Source organism: Condylostylus longicornis, unplaced genomic scaffold (assembly GCF_029603195.1).
Source record: "Condylostylus longicornis isolate FDR11 unplaced genomic scaffold, ASM2960319v2 ptg000072l, whole genome shotgun sequence".
In the NCBI taxonomy this organism is placed as follows: domain Eukaryota; kingdom Metazoa; phylum Arthropoda; class Insecta; order Diptera; family Dolichopodidae; genus Condylostylus; species Condylostylus longicornis.
In genome coordinates, this window is record NW_026578040.1 from 748,163 (window position 1) to 768,148 (window position 19,986).

Below are 19,986 nucleotides of genomic sequence, written 5' to 3' on the forward strand. Positions count from 1 at the left end.
CATTAATACTTATTTCAATATCTATTCATAGTTATTATTTTCGAGGTCACTACGTACCTACTTAATTATATAAGATTTTAATAGCTATTGTAATGAAGTGTTTTCCTCTACATTTAATACATGCGTGAAGTTTTGTATTTCTAACTAATAATGTTAATATCTTAAATCCCAAATGGTAATTACTGTTTAAGCATGTATATGTACAATCATTATAGATTTGGAAACTAAGAATTTATCTCCTGTTTGAGATCTATCACTTGAAGGTATGGAATTTTATTCAAAATTTTACAATCCAAAAAAAAAATCTTAAAGTTTAAATTTTTTTACTGAATTAAATGTATAATAAAATTTCTACGCTTTTGAGTAATGTCCCATTCTTTTATTGGTATGAAAAGAAAACTTCCTTTTATTCGGAATAAAATACTTTTTTTATTTTTTTTTTTGCTAATATATTTCGTGCGCTACATACGCACTTTATCAAAGCTGATTTTCTTAGAAGGAAGTTTTCTTTTCATACCAATAAAAGAATTACATATATTTCGGAAAAATTATCAACCATTGAAAAAAAAATTTTTTTTGAATAATGTCCCATTCTTTCAAGTGATTACTCAAAAATATAGTATGCATTTATGTACATAATTTTTGTAAAGAAAAGTTGTGAAAAACAAAAATTGATTTGCACTTTTATATTTTGCTATATTATTTATTTATGTAATTGTTTCCCGCTTTAAATTTTGAATACATCGAACAAGATTTAGGCATGTCTGATCCAGAATGGACCATTTACTGATTTACGTCTAGACCCAGAGGGTGTTAGGTATTTCTACTAAAGTATCTGCGAAGAACGCGGTTGTGCAGAGCAGTCGCCAGTGGAGAAAAAGAACACTTAGCAAAATTGATAAACCCGTTTAGCAAGAGCTCAAGGCTTGCAAGGTTCCTAGGCGGGAAACAATAGAGACTTATAAAGAAAGAGAGTCAATAAAGCCAAAGAAGAAGACAACAAAAGTCTAACATTATTTAAAAATAAATTTTAAAAATAAAAGTGAATTTAGACAATTAAGTAAAGCTGTTAATAAAGCCAAATTAGAATGTCATACTTATGAAAAAAAATTACAAAGCCCATTAAAATAATGGTCAGAAACCTATAAACACCATGTGAACAACAGGATATTAAGTGTGAACTTATCGAAATGTAATTCAAATGTGTGGATGTAGTAATTTAAATAAAAAAATAAAAGGAAATAACGTAGCTTAATAAAGTTTTACAATATTTTTAAAAATTTTCTTAATTCAGACAGACCAATTTTCTCATTAAAGTTAGTACGATAGCAGAATGATCAAATTAAAGTCATCATACAAAGTCAAAAAATTTGACGAAATTCCTTTAGATATAAAAAAGTCAATAAGATCTGGCATTTTGTAGGCATCAGTAGTGTATGTATATCTCATTAACTTTTCAGGTTCCTGCAATATTTTTAATCTAATCGATGCACATTTTGAATAAATATATATGTATGTATGTACCTAATTTAAATGAAAAAACAATATATGTACATATTAAATAATTGAAAAAGGGGGGTGTCAATAATTGATTGAATTTTTGGTGAATTCCTGTTGACGAAGGGTGTCAATAGCTATGTATATACATACTATGACGGTACAATTATTGACACCAACTAAAAATGCACATTTTGCAAATTTTTTAAGAAGAAGTAACAAAGGGATTAGGTACTAAGAAACTGTGCTTTAGTAAGGTAAAATATTTATAATAATTGTTAACTTATGATACGTTACTTATGATACGTTACAGCCGATATTTGAGACCATATACATATACATATGTATGTGTTCTCAAATGAATACCTGAATACATTTTCGTTTTTGTTAAACTTTTCCAACATTTTACTCTTACGTAACACAGCTTTGCAAGAATTTACGCAATAATTACGTTTATACATTGTAGGTAACCATATTATTTAGTAATTAAGTAGTATGTAAACATACTTGACGGTGCTTGTTCCAATAACGGTAATAACATAGCACCTGTTGGGTCAGTGCATTGAAAATACACTTTTCTTTTTCTATTGACATGATTTTTTTTTTTTTCCATCTCCACCCACTCTCAAGTTATCGCCTCTCGAAATTTAAAATATATTTTCTTTAAATAACTTTGAAATAAAATTTTCCTTAATGATCGATTTCGGACTCTAATTTACTAAATAAGTTCAATTTAATGAGCTAAAATTGTAATGTGAAATATGATAATACTATAAATTAAGCAGAAATTAATTTTTGTAATGCAGTTTTTGTTTTACAATAATTAGGTCGAGAGATTCATAAATAATACCTCATTTTTATATTTGTTAGACATTTCTCAGAAGTTTAATGTTATTTTACACCAACCTTTTAATAATAGAAGAATATGTACTAACAATTCTCAGATTTCGAGTGTCTTTTTAGTGGCCTATGTATATAACACTCTAAAAATGTAACACGTCTAATTATGTAAACCTGCAATGCAATTAGTAGCTCACAGAAGGAGTTACGCATATTGATGATGGTGTAACATTTTTAAGATGAAAATGAATGTCAAAACATCCAAATTTAAACTATGGATATACAAAAATATCTTACTTCAGAATGCGCCAAATTTTTCTAAATACAAAATTTGTTTTCTAAATACAAAATTTCTAAATTTAATTTTCTTTATAAACTTCGACTACTTGTAATTTTCAATTAAAACTTTTAAATTTTTTTGAATGTTAACTTAAGCAATAATTGAGCCAAATTTTCAGATATACTCGTTTTCGAGCTACGGCCTATTAAAAACAAAAAAATACTAGATTTTTCCTGCGTATATTTAAATGCTCATAACTTCAGAACATTTCAATATAGAGTATTTAATAATATTCTTTATTTTAGGTTTTACAAGTTATTCAATTTGAGCAATAATTTTAGAGATAAAGTTCTTCAAAGTCCGATTTTTTTTTTAAATTGCTTTTAAAAATTGGAAATTTTGTTATAAATATTTTTTTATGCGTTATGAAAACTGCTAAAAATTAAACCATACAAATTTCTTCTACCACTCATAGTTTTGCCAGTAAAACGTGTTAAATGTGCTTAAAAGCATGCGAAAATGCATATTACATATATTTAAAACAAGCTCCCGATGGTTATTCTATGTCGCACGGTTTTAAAGCTATAACCATTTATTTGTATACAAAAAAAACTTGTGTCTTTTGAAATAAAATATATAGAGTGAACTATTTCAATAACAGGGCCACTATTCAAAAAAAGTAGGTGACATGAATTTAGTAGTTGATAATTGCAGCACTTAAAATCAATAAAAATTGAAAATAGTGACAAATTTTTGATTTTTTAGATTTTATTAGGGCCCTTAAAATCTTGACATAGAAATGATTTTTTTCTTCTATCTCCTATACCATACAAGACTTAATGACTTAAATTATCCGATTGAAGAAAAATAAAAAAATAAAAGAAGGGAAATTAGATTTTTTTACAAAGTTCGAAGGCCAGGTATTTCAAAAGTTCATAAAATACAAAGTAAAGTAATATGTTGCTTTGAAACCCTATACTAGCCCTTTCAAAAATTGCTTATTTGAAGCTTGTATCTTTTTTAAAAAGGAAGTTATAAGCAAAAAAACTTGAGCAAATAGAAATAAATGCTTTTAATTGGTCATTTCTCTTATAATATACGAAAATAAAAATAAAAAAATATTAAGCAAACGAAAAGGACCTACTTTCTCAAAAGCTTTTTTCAAACTAAAAAATAATATCAATAGGAAATAAATTGAGGAAAAACATACAAAAAAAAAATTAAGAAAAATTTTCTAATGCGGCCTTATATTTGATTGCAAGGCAGTGATCAAATTTTAAATATTCCCTAGCAAACCTCAATCAAAACGAAATATTGATAAATTTGTATGAAATTTTTGTTTTTCCAAAATTAAAATTTTTTATTACATTTCTTAATGGATAAAATAAAAAACAACAGTTTTAATAAAACTTTAACAATTTTGGAGGAAAAAATATTATTACTTTTTGGTTTACGCTGGCAATAACTCTTTATGTTGCAATATACGAGTATAAATCATATTCTATGCTGGCTTTGAACATTTCCTCTGCTACTCTCTGTTCATATAGTATAATATGTCCATGGGAAACATAAATTTGTATTTGTGTAAACTATAACACATCCTTATTTTGAGATGATTTAGATGTCACAGACTTTTTTAAAACAGCATAATAAATTAAAGGATTTATAGTTTATATTTTAAAAACTATTTACATAAAAGTTTATTTGTTTGCTAATAAAACACAATAAACAATTTTCAATCAGATTTTTTTATTTGAAGTTTTAATAGTTAAGTAAATTAATACTTTCCAGTATTATTTCACAATTATAAAAAATTTTGACGAGGAATATATGTATTTATGTATATTTAAACAAAAACTTGATAGAATATATTGAAATTTTAAGTCTAAACAAAGTGAACTATATGTACATTAATAAAATTATATACATATAATAATATCTTAATATACATGTATATTGATTTATAAATATTTTAATACTTTTTCAATAATATTTGTATGTATTTATATGCATATATTTAATTTAAATAAAAATTCATAGTGTATGTAAATAATTTTTGAATAATTTTTTACAGCACTATTTTAGCTACATGAATATAATGGTTAACCGTAATTTTAAGTGATATGGAAAAAGTACATACTTATATGTATATATACATATGATATTCGTACCATATACATACATATGCATTTATCTTTCACATATATTTTGTATAAATATTTCACAAACATGTACAAAATTATTTTTATTTTTCGATGTTATAATTATGAGCTATGAGAGTTGTATTATTTTATATTTTATTAATTAGATGTGCGCACATCTAAATTTCAAATTATAAACTCATTACAAATACAAAATATATTATAAAAAATAATTACTCCACAATTTGGCTCCGAATTATCATTCATTCCAAATGGATTTACATACTTACGTTAGTATTTTTAAGATTTTCATTAAATTAATTAAAAAACAATTACATTGAAAAACCAATAAATATTACAACCTTCATTTAATCATAATTAAACATGTAAATTAATACGGTTTTCTGTATATATGTATGTATGTATATGCATTTTTTTTTTGTTTCAAAATGGAAAAAAGATTTAAGTTTTAAAGTTATTTTTTTAATTGATTTAACATGAGCTATCTAAAGTTAGTTTATTTAATTCATAATTATTTTTGATTTTAATAATGTATTGAGGAATATTTGAAAATATTTACAGGTCTGAAATATATACCTTTAAGCTAAATGTTCTTTTAATAACTATATGATATTTTTATTGTAACAATATTATTATGGTTCTATACATCTATTTAATTTTTATAAAAGAAGAAGGATACTTGCTAACAATTTTGGAATTTCGTTCATTCAACTGAAATTCTTAATAACATGACAAACCTTCTGTTCTATATTACAGTATAACGGTTATTAAAGCTGATTTAGCAGAGGAATAATTGCGGAATTCGGCTTAACTTTAAATTTTTGGAATAGGATTTAAATACAGTCAAATCAATAAACATGGATTTAAAGGAAATTTATTTTTAGATTGGATGAGTTGGGAATTAAATTATTACCATCATAAAATTATCCGAAATTTAATTTTAAACTTGTACTTAAATTAACTTCATTATATTAATTCCATCTTATTTGTAATTCATCAACATATTGAAAGCACAAACTTCTGATCAATATTTTAAGTAAAATTTTTATTATATTGATCTTTAAATTTTCTTTACATCTTTTAAAAAGGACATTTCAGTGCAGCGATGAGAAAATTTTATTGATGATTTACGAAAATGGCACTAATCAATTTAGTAAATTTTTTTTGCGGGATTTATCAGTTACATGTACATAAACATATAAACATAGGTGCCATATTTTATCTTTGCAAATGCACTGTTATACTTCCTAATTGTTTAAACCAGTGCTGCCGTTTTATAATTTTGTGTTGCAGTGAAGAGAATGTTGAAACTACAGTAGAATTAGAGAAGTTAAAAAGTTTCAGATCCAAAACTTAAAATAACATTAACCTTTTTTAAAAACACTTATTTAAATTAATTGACAATTTAAATCAAATACTCGTAACAATTTCAATTTGAAACTTTAAATCAATGTTAAAGAAAAAAAACAAATGTTTTTTTTAAATGAAAAAATTGCAGCAAATGAAAGCAAATTGCTATGTTTCAATAAATGATAATAAGTTGGAGCACTTAATATTTAACGTGCTTAAAGATTTTAACTAAAGTAATGAAAATTAATTTAAGTAAATTAGAATGAAAATATAACGAATTTTAAATAGAAATTCTACTCCTTTTTAATTAATGTTTAAATCATGGCGCATGTTTAAATGTTATATGACGGTGGCCTTGGCGAAATTCATATTTAACTGAATATCTTGCCGCTGTTTAATTTTCCTTGTTAACTTCTTTTTATTGAAAACTCTATTTACAAATCCTTTCAAAATTGATGGAAATTAATATTTAGGATTCTTTCAATATTTAATGAAAATTTAAATTTAAAAGCAGACAATATTTGGACAAACTATAAAAAAAGTATTTCTGTCTCCCCTTGATATCCTAAAAAAATGTTAAGTACAAAATGCATACATAAGTATAAGATAAGATATGTATACATAAGGCCCCTTGACATCGTAAAAGCTTTGATACAATACGTCGAATACGTAATCAGAATTGTAGAACTAAATTTTTTAAAGTTTATGAAAAGAAAACTTTCTTTTGTTCGAAATAAAATACTTTAATTTATTCTAATATATTTCGTGCGCTACATAGGCACTATCAAAGCTGATTTCCAGAACAAAATCAAAGGAAAAGAAATACACCACAAAAAATTTTCATACACCTAAAAAATTTCTATATTTCGGAAAAATTATCAACATTTTCAATGAAGAATTTTTTGTAAAACTAATGCTTTCAAAAATTTTTTAATGCAATATTTTTGAAATAATGAAAAATTTTTTAATATATAATAAAAAAATTGACTTAAAAAAATTTTTATTGTTTGTTGTTTTTTAATTGTTTAAAAAAAAAAAGAAAGTAGAAATGGTAATAATAAATGTAATAATAATAACAATAATTGCTTTCCAGTATTTCTTTTTCAGTAACTTTTTCAGGATTTCCAAATAAATTTTTCAGGATAGCTATTTCCGAACTACGAAACAAACGGTTGTCAATTTATTGCAATTAACCGACCAATAGAAAATTTTATATTGCCCGTCTATTAACTGGATTGAAATCTAATTTTAGTTCTTTTTTTTTGCCCTAACTGTGAAAACTCCTAATATTTTGTTTAGGAAACAGGATATCGAAAGGATATTGAAAGGATTTCTGAACACATATGCTCAAATAAATCTTCGATTATTTTACCATTAATATGATTTTACAAATGATAGTAAGAAACTATGTTTTGATATGTTAAAAATTATAGATATATTAATCATAGTTTTTTTTTCACAAATATTTATTTTTTTTGACACCTTCAGATATAGTAATATATAATGTGTCTTAAACGGCATATAATACCTAAATTTTACTATTTAAATCAAAAAATAACTTTATCTGCTTGAAATCATATGTACAATGTGTGTTTTATTTTACATTTAAAATGAACAATATTAATTATAAAAAATTGACAAAAATAATAAAATATTTAAATCAACTTTTTTTACCTAATGAATTATATGGCAAATGATGGGCAGAAGTTTGTATTTAATATTTTTTTATAGTTTTATTTATATTCATTCACACGCATCACACTCAATCAATTTCGTTATCAAATTTTGTATCCATTTAAATATAGGTACAATACACACATAATTAAATTACTAACTCGGTAAATTTTTTATATACTTGTTACTTATTATCATAAACAATATGATATATTTTTGTTTTAGTTTATTGAATATTTTAATAATATAAGGTATTCTTTTTCTTTGAGTTTGACAAAATATTTCAAAACACAACAAAACACACCCAATTTAACTTAACCGTAGATTGCAATAATTAATTATTTTTAAATTCTATCTTTTCTGTGGTTTTAATTTTTATCTTTTTCTCTTTTCACTTCAAATATTTAACTTCTTATCAGTTTATTAATGAATAATGGAAGACTTTACAATTATTTTATAAGACACAGAAATTTTAGAGCTTTAATTAAATGACTAGAAGAAGAAAAGAAATTTAAATTATTTAATGAATTTATTCTTTTATAAATGTTAAAATTTTGCAATATTTTATAATTTTGTTTTCCATTCAATACCATTTAATCAATTTTTTTTACATTTTTAAAAATATCTTAAAAAATAACTTTGTTGCTCTTTAGTGATTTGTTACTAAAGCTATCTCATAAAATTAAGAGTATTTTACCATCAAAAAAATGGATGTTATATATTTTTGATTGTAATTTACAAAAAAATATGAATATATATTTCAATCTAAATTTGTTTATCATTAGATTAAGTCTACAGAATTTCGTGCTTATTTTAACACAAGCGATATGAATGTGAGATATGTGACACAATATATTTTATGAAACAACTTCTTATGCAAGAATCTTTTAAAAGCAAGGTTTGTAAATTTCTTAATAATCTGTTGTTTTATTTTGATTAACTTAAAAAAATTGTAAGTACATATTCATTATTATGACAAAATTTAAAAATCAAAACTGTGGATAAGAATATTAAATTTTTTGGAATAAAATTCTAAAAAAATTTTCTGAAACTGATATGTAGTAGTTTTATAATGTTTGTAATTTTTATCGAAAATACTTATGCAATTCAAAAATTTGTTTGTGTTACTTTATTTCCTATCTTACGTTGTTTTTTTTTTTCTTTTTTTATGATTGATTTTTTTAAACTAAAAAGTACAAAGAATTTTAGGAAAATTGTGCGTTTTCAAAAACTGTACAGATACGATTTTGCTTTGACTTTGAAATTACAACAGTTCTAATGAAATCAATAATTATAATATAAAGCAAAAAATGATTTTACTAAGAGATGATTTTAAATTTTTAAATTCATGTGTTTCATTTTTCAACTACAGTGATATTTTCTAATTGGAAAACTTTCATATTACAATGATGCTTTTATAATGGAAAACGTTATTTAAATTTATACACAAACGAACTGATATTGTTTAATTGAAGAAAACTTGTAAATAAAATTATTAATAGGAAATAGAAATAAAATAAAGTCAAAGGAAATATGCAAAATTTTAAATTTTCGAGATTGGTAATTCAAAAGCTAAATTCAGTTGGTTATGAATTTCATCAGTTGATAATCTTTTACAAAGAAAAGGTTAATAAAACTAATATACTTGTATAATATCTGTATGTATATTATATATGTATATAAAAACTAAATTTGTAAATCGTTAATCGCAACCGATAAATTTTTTACATAAGCATATTTTTTTAAATTTTCAAACTGTACATATTCTTAAAATATTTCTATTTAAATGAATTAATAAAAAGTTTTCAAAAAATAAAATTATTTAAAAACTTGTTAATCTTTTATTTCATTTTTGTTAGTTTTTATGATTATTTCCACTAGTTTTATCTGTTTTAAGACATCTTCAGCATGATAAGACCATTAAAACGCATTAAAGCAGACAAAAGCATTCAAAATAGCAATGAAAATTAATAAAAGTAAAACAAAAGATTAAACCCTTGTTAATCTTAAATTTTCGCTTTTTATGTACATATAGAAAACTTTTTATTAATTTACTTAATTAACAATTTGCTAAGAAGAAAGCAAATGCTTTTGTTTTATATAGCAATTAATAAAAGCTCTATTAAATAAATTAATTAAATTCGTTTTTTTTGCATTCTTAAACAAATTTAAATACTTATATTGTTTTAACACAATTTAATAGAATAATTTCATTAAATATTATTTTTTTGTAAAAGATTATCGTATAAAAAGGATGAATAGATTCCTTGAACAGAAAAAATCTCAAAATTTACACCATATTTTATAAAGATTTTTAAATATTTAAATCTTGCTATTTACAAATTTTATCTATAACATTTACTTTTACTAATACTTTTATTTGATTTTAATAGTTCTAATCTGAATATTAACTAATTAACTATATGATTTATTTCTTTTTCTTACTCAAAAAAGATTAACATAAAATAATTTTGAAGTCTTTTTTTATTATTCCTTAATTAATCTAAAGTATTAATCTAAAATTTAATTTTGTATTCTTTTATTGTCTAGCAACTAAATTAGCCATTTTAATGTAATTTCCGCATTCAAAAAAGAGGACCACATATATATGTTTGTACACGTATATTTATATAAATATGTATATATTTTTTCGGTTTATTATTTAATTATAGTATAAAGTATCGATTCCATAGCCACTTTATTAAAACCTTGTAATAAATTATACATTATGTTTCACATGTACATGTCTGTTTTAGTTAAAATGATTTTTAATAAATGTTTTGTACGTAATGTTTTCTCGTGGGGTATTGTTTGTTATAGGATATTTTATAAGAAACACCAATTGCATGCACTTCCTAGAAGAAAATTTCATCTATTACAAATGAACACTTACAAATATTACCATTATGTTTTATAGTTGATTTTAGTAAAATAATATAATAATTTGTCAAACTATTACATACATTTATATTATGCTTGAACTGTTTTAAACTTTCGTTTAGCACAATCAAAATACAAAAAATCTTATGCTTTAACATTTTTGATAAACTGTAAGTACGTAATCAATAAGATTCTAACGAACTACTAAAAAAGCATGCTTCAAATTTTATAAGACAGCTTCTCTTAACAAACAAGTATTACATCAGTTATACTTTTTTTTCAACCTTCGAACATATTATCTACAATGTTCATGAATTTTATTTTATGAATTACAAAAGGAGTGTATTTATGTACTTTCATACTAGAAAGAAGTAGATATAATGAAGTACATAAAAAAATATTAACTCAATATCTAAGTAGTGCATTTTTCAGAAGCATATACATACTCGTATTCGTACATATGATGTTTAATATTAAGACTATACAAACTTCAAGGTTACGTAAATTAAAGTGGTAGGTTTCAATACAAAACAATAAATGCAAAAAACAATATAGAATTATGCTCTATTATGATTTAATTCAAAGTTAATTTCCCAAGACTATGAACCATAAAAAATTACACTTTCAAATAAGTTACACTTTTTGTTATGAAATTGATAACAATTAAAATAATTTTTTTTTTGTTATTTTTTATAATATAGAAGTACATAATTTACACTTATATTTTATAATCCAAAATTAATAATATTATTAATTATCAATTTTTACTAAAACTATATTAATTACATACGTTTTTCTTTATTTTATTAAATTAATTTAAATTTCCATATAAAAAAGTTCTAATATTTTCTTTGTAGTTAAATTTTCTTACATTCTATAAATTGTGTTTTTTTTCTTCTTTTATTCTTTTTTTTGGTTTTGGTATATTTATATGCATAAAATGCAAGATAAAGATCCATTTGTTTCGAAATAATTGGTGTGTGTTAATTTATAATTTATGTGTCGGTTTTTTTTCTAAACGCTACTTTTGTTCCACCAAATTCAAGGTTATCATTTTTTTTAAATACATATATTTTTATTGTTGTGTGAATACATTTATCTACACATATATATATATATATATATATATATATATATATATATATATATATATATATAAATATATATATATAAATTACACAAGATTTCTTTTCTTTGCACAAAGTTGATGGGTTTTATTCAGAATTTATATTTTTAATTTTATTCAGAATGATTTTATTTAAATAAAATATATAAACTCAGTATTCTCAAATTCATATGTAAAAAATTGTAACAAGTTCAGTTCTAAATTAAATTCACATTTTTGTTTCTTTATTATTATATTGCTTCACATTAAACCTTAATCTTTGGTAATAAACGCTGAGTTCTGTAGGTTTGTTTTTATACTTGATGCTGTGGTTTATTAGGTAATTATCTACATTTATTCGACCTGTAAATTTACTCTTCCGTGTGTTTTCATATATATGTACATACTTTGTAAATAATTTGTATATTTGTTAATGCATATGATTTTTGTTTTTGTGTTTTTTTTTATTTTTTTTTAACAATCAGTTTTATTTCGCCTCCACCCAAAACTATATAAAAAAAAATGTTTTTTTCATTTTTTATTAAATCTAATTTTTATAATGAATCTGGTTAACTAAATTTAAAACAAACCAGTTAACTTTAGAAACAATAACCAATAACAAAAATTGTTTTAGTACATATATTTTTTGGTAAATTAGAAAAAATATTATATTTTAATATCACGCATTTGCCAAAGTATTTGTAACAGCAAACATCAATAAATGTGATAATATGATCGATTGTGTATTAAATGTAGATGATCCACGACCACACTGTTGAATTTCTATTTCTTCCGGATGATAGTTTATACAAGTTTTTGGCCGCATTCGTTTTTCTTTTTCTAATGTTTGTCGGCGAGTGCTGCACGCTCCTAAAATTATATTTACAAAATTGATTCGATCACATTTTGCTATAACTAAATATGAACTAATTTAAAGTCAAATATGAATTAATAAAGGTAAAAGAAATTAACAAACAAATATATTCGGAACAAATCCTAATTTGTAAAATTCTACTTTCCTCTTGAACAAGTGAAAATATTTTTTTTAAAAAGCAATCCTCTATACACTTAAATTATTTTCCGTAATAGTTGCACCAAAATTATATGGGACAATAAAAAATTATTGGCAGATGGAAATCCAGCGCGAGAACAACATACGAGTACAACAATCTGCAAAAAAGTTAAACTAGCGGCTGGATGTGACAAAACCGGATATTATAATTATATCGCCGTACAGAACAACACATCAAAAAATACTTGTACAAGAAAATTGGGATACTTTCGAATAAGAGTATTAATCAAAGATTAATGATCTAAATCTAAATTTAAAAAGTAGTTTAACTTTTCGTTTACATAACAGTAACGTAATCACTCACCAATACGCAATAGATGCCTGCCAATTTTTTATAATGTATTTTTAAATGCCGATTTTTGTTTTTGTATATAAAGTATGGGAAAAATATAAAAAATTTTAAAGACAGTGCTTTTATTTCTGTAATTTATTCCACTACAAGGTGGCAAGAATGGTATATCCACGTTATAAAAGTGAAGCGATTAAAAGCGATAAAAGCGAAGTTATAATTTATATGTATAATATAATTTTAAAAAATAATAAAAATGAATTATAAAAAGGCAAATAATATTGAAAAAAAATTTAAATTTGTAATTGTTATTGCTTCACATAATTTATGAATTTTTTATTTTTATTTCAATCCTGTCCCTATAAATTTAGCACACATATTTCCTGTAAATATGTGTGTACATACACGTATCGGTAATAATAATTCATAAAATATCATACACTTCTTTTCTTTATAAATTGCTTAACTTTTTATCACTATCTAGTACATACTATGGAAAACTGCTAAACATAAAACACCGAAAAATTTTTGAAATATATTTAAATATATTCAAATGTATTTCAAATGTATAATCAAAATGAAATTACCTATTCCTCCGGGTGTTTCAATCGGTTCAATATCCAACTGTTTCGAACCGCAAGGACATAAAGTATCTACTACTAACAAAATGAGGTTGCTATGTGGAATTTTTTGAACACTGAAAGGACGTTCGCATCCAGAAGAGTGACAGTTTGTTAATTTACCCTATAAAATATTTTATTTTGAAATTTTAAATTTTATTTGCTATTGAAATTTTTCACCTTCAGTGGATTATTTTGCCCGCTTTGATTCAGTCTGTCTGGTTGCAACACATACAAATCTGTTTTCATATCGCACTTTCGGGCATTTTTTGGATCTGGTGGCGATCTTGCTCCAGTAGTTGGTTTCTGTATTTTGGGTGGGACTGTAGTTGTTTCCTGCTTAAAATAGAAGATTAAAAAATAATCCTTTGATATTTTTGAATAAATTTTACGAATTCCGGTGTTGTGTATGTTTCAAACTCATCTTCTTCATTCGGACTATAATCGTCGAAATTTTCGTATTCGTCAGTATAAGTGGTCTCATCAAATAGATCAGCGTCAATTTCATGATATGTATAATCATCTTGTTGCCACGCTTTTAACGGCTGAGGCAGAAATGATAACCATGTGAAACACAACGACAGTATATATTTAGCTAACCATGAAAATGGCTTAAAGGGAACTATTAGTTCTCCAGCCGCAGTATAAGGATTATCGGCATCTGAACATACTCCCTGATAATCCATTACAGTTACACGTTTATAAATCCGATCTTGAACTAAGGAGTCCATTATTGTTCCATCGATTTGACCAAAAAATTTTCCAGTATGTTCATTATTTTCAGATAATATTACAAAACCGTTATTGTCTAAAACATAACAATCAAGCTCATCTGAAGCACAGGTTTTTCCACATGATTGCCCATTACCGGTACACTGTTCAAAAAACGACACAAAATACATAAAAAATTGGTTTGTTTATATAATTCTACCTTTGAAGTTATATTGATAAAATGTCTTGCTAAAGAATCGTGATGAAATTGAAGGCCGACTACTGCTACTGGTGCTTTGTGACCTCTATGATCTAAAAATATAGCGTGTGAGGCAGTCACTAGAGTTCGGTTTGATTTGTCAGTATATCCAGACTCAAATGGTACACTGTAAACGAAACTATCTGGTTCTATAAGATGTTGATCTACTGCGCGACGATACCAACTTGTGTCTATAGCACGAGCATTGTTTTCACTAAAATGTCTATAAAGGGATAATTTACAAAAGTTACTTTTTTCATTTAAAAAGGGAGTTTTACATTTCTGGAGCATCTTCAGATCGATTGAAATGATCATTCCACCTCAGTAAACCTGATCTTGTTGCAACAAATGTGGTGACAACCGAAAACATTTTATATCCTTGTCTGCAATAAAATATTTCGAAATATTAATTTTTCTTGTATAAAATTCCAATTAATATCTCATAGCAACTTTAGCGCTTCTGCTTTAATTAAAAATTAAACGTTAATTCGTTTTTATTAGCCAATAAACCAATAAAAATGTGCCTTTTCCTTTAAACAGTGCATTTTAGTCTACAACCAACCAAAATTAAAAACAAAAACTAAAAAATAAATTTTAATATTAAATGGATAAAATACTTTTTATGGTTGTCACATTACTTGGATATTTTCATTTCCATAATTGAAACTTAATCTTGGTAATGAATTTTGTATATTGTATTATATTATCAGTCGAATAAGGATTTCGAAAAACAAAAGTAGCAATATAAAATGAGCTATTTCTGGAGCTCTTATTTTTTCTTTTGGCTTTATTCAAAATGAAGTACTAATCTCAAATTTTAACTGAGTATTTTTTGGTAATTTCAGTTTAACGTCTAACTCATGTTTCCTAACTATAACTAAATCATATGCTCATTTTATTATTTAGTTTTAATTGAACTACTATTACATATACAAGTTATATAAGCCACATCAATATCCTCGAACATACTTCATAAATTTTACAGTTCATATATCTAATAAGATGAAGTTTCAATTTGGACGTGATTTTAAAAGACATAAGAATTGAAAAGCTTGTTCACCATACTTAACCATCCAAAGTGTATACTACGTTAGCTTAAATTTACATTTTAGAAGAATTAAAATTCAAAATTTTACCTGTGCAATAACGCCATTAATGTGGCGATTGGGCTATTTTTAATATAAAAACATTATTTGAAAAAATATGAATATAAATATATAAAAACATGTATGCATATATATATGTATATACAAATATATATATGTATAGATATAAATATAAACACAGAGAAAAATTATTGTAAATATAAAAACATATTTAGTGGCAGCAGGCAAAAGGGTGAAGAAAAAAAGAAAAGTGCTGTTGTATAATAAGGCTAAATTATGTTCTTATATGTATATATAATAAAATTTTATCATTTATTTTATTGAAATTTCAGTACTTGACAAATACATATCTATTTCCTTTGGAAGAATAAATTTCAAGCAAAATTTAATTCGTTCCCAGGAATAATTTGTCAGAAAATTTCTTTTAATGTTGGTACTTACTGTTTATCTTCTTTTTGTGGAGAATTTAAAGGTTGATCCAAATTTGAAGTAACCATTGCATCCCGCACTAAGCTTTGAATTAGCAATCTATCGCAAAAATATGGTTCGGCTTTTCGTGGATTTTGTCCACTATTTAAAAACGCACCGTAATGGCTTTGTGAATGGGTAGGTACGTGCGATTGCGGTGGTTTTGGCCGTACCTTAATAAATTAAAAAAAATTATTTACACACGTTTCAAAAGTTAGAATTTTTTAATTCATTTTGTTTATGAAGAACACCTTACCGACATCCATTTCCAACCGGGCCTGCCAGCACGGGCTAAAAAATGTAAAACTTGTTCTTCTGGCGTTGCGAAATTAGGTTCTTGCTCACGTGATACTTCGGCTGAACTTTCACGCTCTTTCTCAAGATCTCCAACTGTATTATATTCACAATACACCCAATCTGGATTAATACGCCATTTTTCACCAGAGAAAAACTCAGTAACTAAATGAAAAGCATAAAAATAATAAAAAGTACGACAATAAATATTTTTATTTGAGTATTTACCATTTGTTCTAGAATGTCTAATTTCTTGCTGAGCTACCACCTCATGATTACCATATCTCTCTGGTAAAACAAGAGCTAGAGTGAATGGTGTATTTTCGATTGGGCCATAAAAATATCTATAAATGAAGTTCAAAGTTTCCTGTTATTTTCATTTTTAAATATATGTACGTATGTTATTTTACCGTTGTGTTCTGGAAGAAACTCTCTTCATATTATCATAATGTGTCAAGACTGTAATATCTGATTCACCTTCTTTAGGTGTTACAATCTCATTTCGCATCTGCAATTATTAATTTTAAAAATAACAACACAGTTAATAAAATAATATAATTACAGAATGGTAGTAGCGTAAAATGATGCAATGACAACGCGGTATTAAACTTTAAAAAGTCTTACATTGTGCGGAGTTGCATAAAATAGGGAAATTTCATAAATTTCAAATTTCAATTTTTTTTTATAAAATAGTGATCATAAATCATATACTTTGTAATTTATTATTATAAGTAATAATACATATACTTTTTATTTTTTTTACAACATTAGGTAACATTAATCTGTATTAGTGCGGTATATAAATTATAATAAAACTTTGTTCTGGGATGATTTCGATGTCACAGTATGTTTAAAAAAATTGTAAATAAAATTTTAATTAGTAATAATAAATTTAAAAATAAAAATTTATTAGTAACATAATAAATTTGAAAATAAACAAGTAAAAACGCTTCAGTCGGTAGAAACCGATTGAATTATACCCTGCACCTTTCGTTATTGTGTAGCAATTACTCGAACCTGTGAAGTCATTCTATAGAAACTTCACGGATATGTCTGACCTATAATTGGACATCCGACTGCCAAGTTTCATGAATCTGACTTTATTATTTTTCCAAATATCAAGAAAAAGCTTTTAGACTTGTATGGGAGCTACTCGAACCTGTCAAGCAATCCCACCAAAACTTAAGAAATATGTCTGACCTATAATTGGACATACGACTGCCAAGTCTCATGAATCTGACTTTATTTTTTTTCCAAATATTTAAAATAAGCTTTAAGACTTGTATGGGAGCTACTCGAACCTGTCAAGCAATTCAACCAAAACTTCACAAATATATCTAACCTATAACTCGACACACAACTGCCAAATTTCATGAATCTGGCTTTATTATTTTTCCAAATATTTAAAATTAGCTTCTGAAGTTGTATGGCAGGTACCTTAACCTGTCAAGCAATTCCTCTAAAACTTCAGAAATATATTTGGCCTATAATTGGACACATGACTGCCAAGTTTCATGAATCTGACTTTATTATTTTGCCGAATATAAAAAATTTGCTGCTGGAGTTGTATGGCAGCCACCCGAACCGGTGCAGCTATCCCATTATAATTTTTAGATCATGTTTTGGAATATAATTGGACACATTTGTACAATATTTTATATTTATAGCTTTATTAGTTTTTGAAATATTTGAAATAAACTCTTTGAGTTGTATTGCAGCTACCCGAACCCGTTGTCCGAATTAGTCCAATAACAATAGGGTTTGTCCTTGGCACAAAAGAAAAAACTTGTGAAAGTTTGGTGTCGATTGCATTATTCGTTTTTGAGTTATCGTGCGATCAGACGGACGGACGGACATGTCTAAATCGACGCAGAAATTTACGCTGAGCAAGAATATATATATATATATGTCCATACCGCAGATGACTCCTTCAAGTAGTTACAAATTCCATACCAAAGTTAATATACCCTTCACGAAGTGCAGGGTACAAAAACATTTCCCTTTGGGCTTGTCATTGTTGAATACTTCGTCAGTCCAATGCTTGGAGTTAACAATGCTTTCTTAGGTTTTAAAAAACGCCCTTTCATAATATGTAATCCGTTTTTCCCTATTTTTTTTGGTTAATTATACAGTTGTAACTTTGATTTATATCCGTAATTTTTACTAAATTTTAATGCATTTTGCTCCATATCCAAAACCGATGGCAAAATGCTCAACATTTTTCCGAAAAAAAATTTCTAATGCTGAAATAATCCATACCCATGGCCTTAATACATAGACCGCGTTTAGAAAGTCAGTATGTTTATGCTATATTGTTCCATATCCATATAAACAGCAATGCATTTATACGTGTCCCCCGAAAATTAAAATATTTTTCTTGCGTGGAAGTTTTAAGATGCGTTCGCGTGCAAAATTTTTATGCGTGTGAGGGGGCCAGGCTAGGGGGGGAAGCGTGGCTAAGGGGGGGGGGGGCGGACGCTACAGCTTGTTGAAAATAAAAAATACCGGACTTTCTGAAAAGTGTATCAGTTAGTTTCGGTACGAAACAGAACTCAAATATCAAATTTCAACAAATTCCACCAATCTGTTCCATACATATAGTAACAAATGTAAAATCATCCCCGAGTTCGGTTTTCGAGCCCTGATGTTTCCAAGAAATTTGCAGGTTCATTCTGAATGTAAATTATAAATTTCAAGGAAACTGGTTGATTATTTCTCTTTGTATGAGCAAAAATGTAAAATCGGCCCGCAAAAAGTCTAGTTCCCGAGGTTTGATATATCCCAAAAGTTGATCAATCCGTGTCATATTCGAAATAAACTTACATATAAAAATCGATTCTGCCGATCTTAAGATACGCGGGTACACACAGACAGGAAAACCGACAGACCGACATCTCTCTAAAACTAGTTTATTTGCGCTTCCCTACCTTGGATGTGCTTGAAACAAATATTGTATATCGATTTTTCGGTGGAAACGCACTTCTCCATAGAAGGGAAATGTAAATAAACTATTTTAAGCAACCTGTCGGTCTGGCGGTCTGTCGGTATGTCGGTCTGTCGGTGTTTCGGTCTGTGTGTGCACGCGTGTATCTCAAGTTCGGCTGAACCGATTTTGATGAAATTTTATATGTAGGTTTATTTCCACCATGGCACAGATTGATCAACTTTTGGGATATATCAGGTCTCGGGAACTGCACTTTTTAACGGGCCTGTTTTACATTTTTGAACATTTTGAAGAAAATATTCAACCGATTTACTTGAAATTTCATACATAAGCTCAGTTCGAGCGTCCGCGAAACCTCCCAAGCTTTTGAAAGAAATCAGGTGTCAGCAACTGGACGTTTACTACGGACCAAATATACATTTTTGCGTATATAAA

At 26.0% G+C, this 19,986-nt stretch overlaps 1 protein-coding gene across 4 annotated transcripts in view; it reads right to left on the reverse strand.

Moving 5' to 3' along the window:
* Positions 1 to 10,151: 10,151 nt before the first annotated feature.
* LOC129612490 (voltage-dependent calcium channel subunit alpha-2/delta-3) overlaps positions 10,152 to 19,986 on the reverse strand; it is a 79,333-nt gene continuing 69,498 nt past the window's right edge. For 3 of the 4 annotated variants that reach the window (XM_055526109.1, XM_055526108.1, XM_055526110.1), the window contains 11 exons: positions 17,018 to 17,115; positions 16,836 to 16,951; positions 16,570 to 16,772; positions 16,287 to 16,486; positions 15,876 to 15,908; positions 15,018 to 15,122; positions 14,701 to 14,962; positions 14,162 to 14,644; positions 13,950 to 14,105; positions 13,737 to 13,893; positions 10,152 to 12,658 (listed from right to left, as the gene is read on the reverse strand). In XM_055526109.1, the coding sequence (XP_055382084.1) occupies positions 12,468 to 12,658; positions 13,737 to 13,893; positions 13,950 to 14,105; positions 14,162 to 14,644; positions 14,701 to 14,962; positions 15,018 to 15,122; positions 15,876 to 15,908; positions 16,287 to 16,486; positions 16,570 to 16,772; positions 16,836 to 16,951; positions 17,018 to 17,115 (2,004 nt within the window). In that variant the 3' untranslated portion in view covers positions 10,152 to 12,467. The remainder of the gene's footprint in view (positions 12,659 to 13,736; positions 13,894 to 13,949; positions 14,106 to 14,161; positions 14,645 to 14,700; positions 14,963 to 15,017; positions 15,123 to 15,875; positions 15,909 to 16,286; positions 16,487 to 16,569; positions 16,773 to 16,835; positions 16,952 to 17,017; positions 17,116 to 19,986) is intronic. The other variant, XM_055526111.1, reaches the window with a different exon arrangement.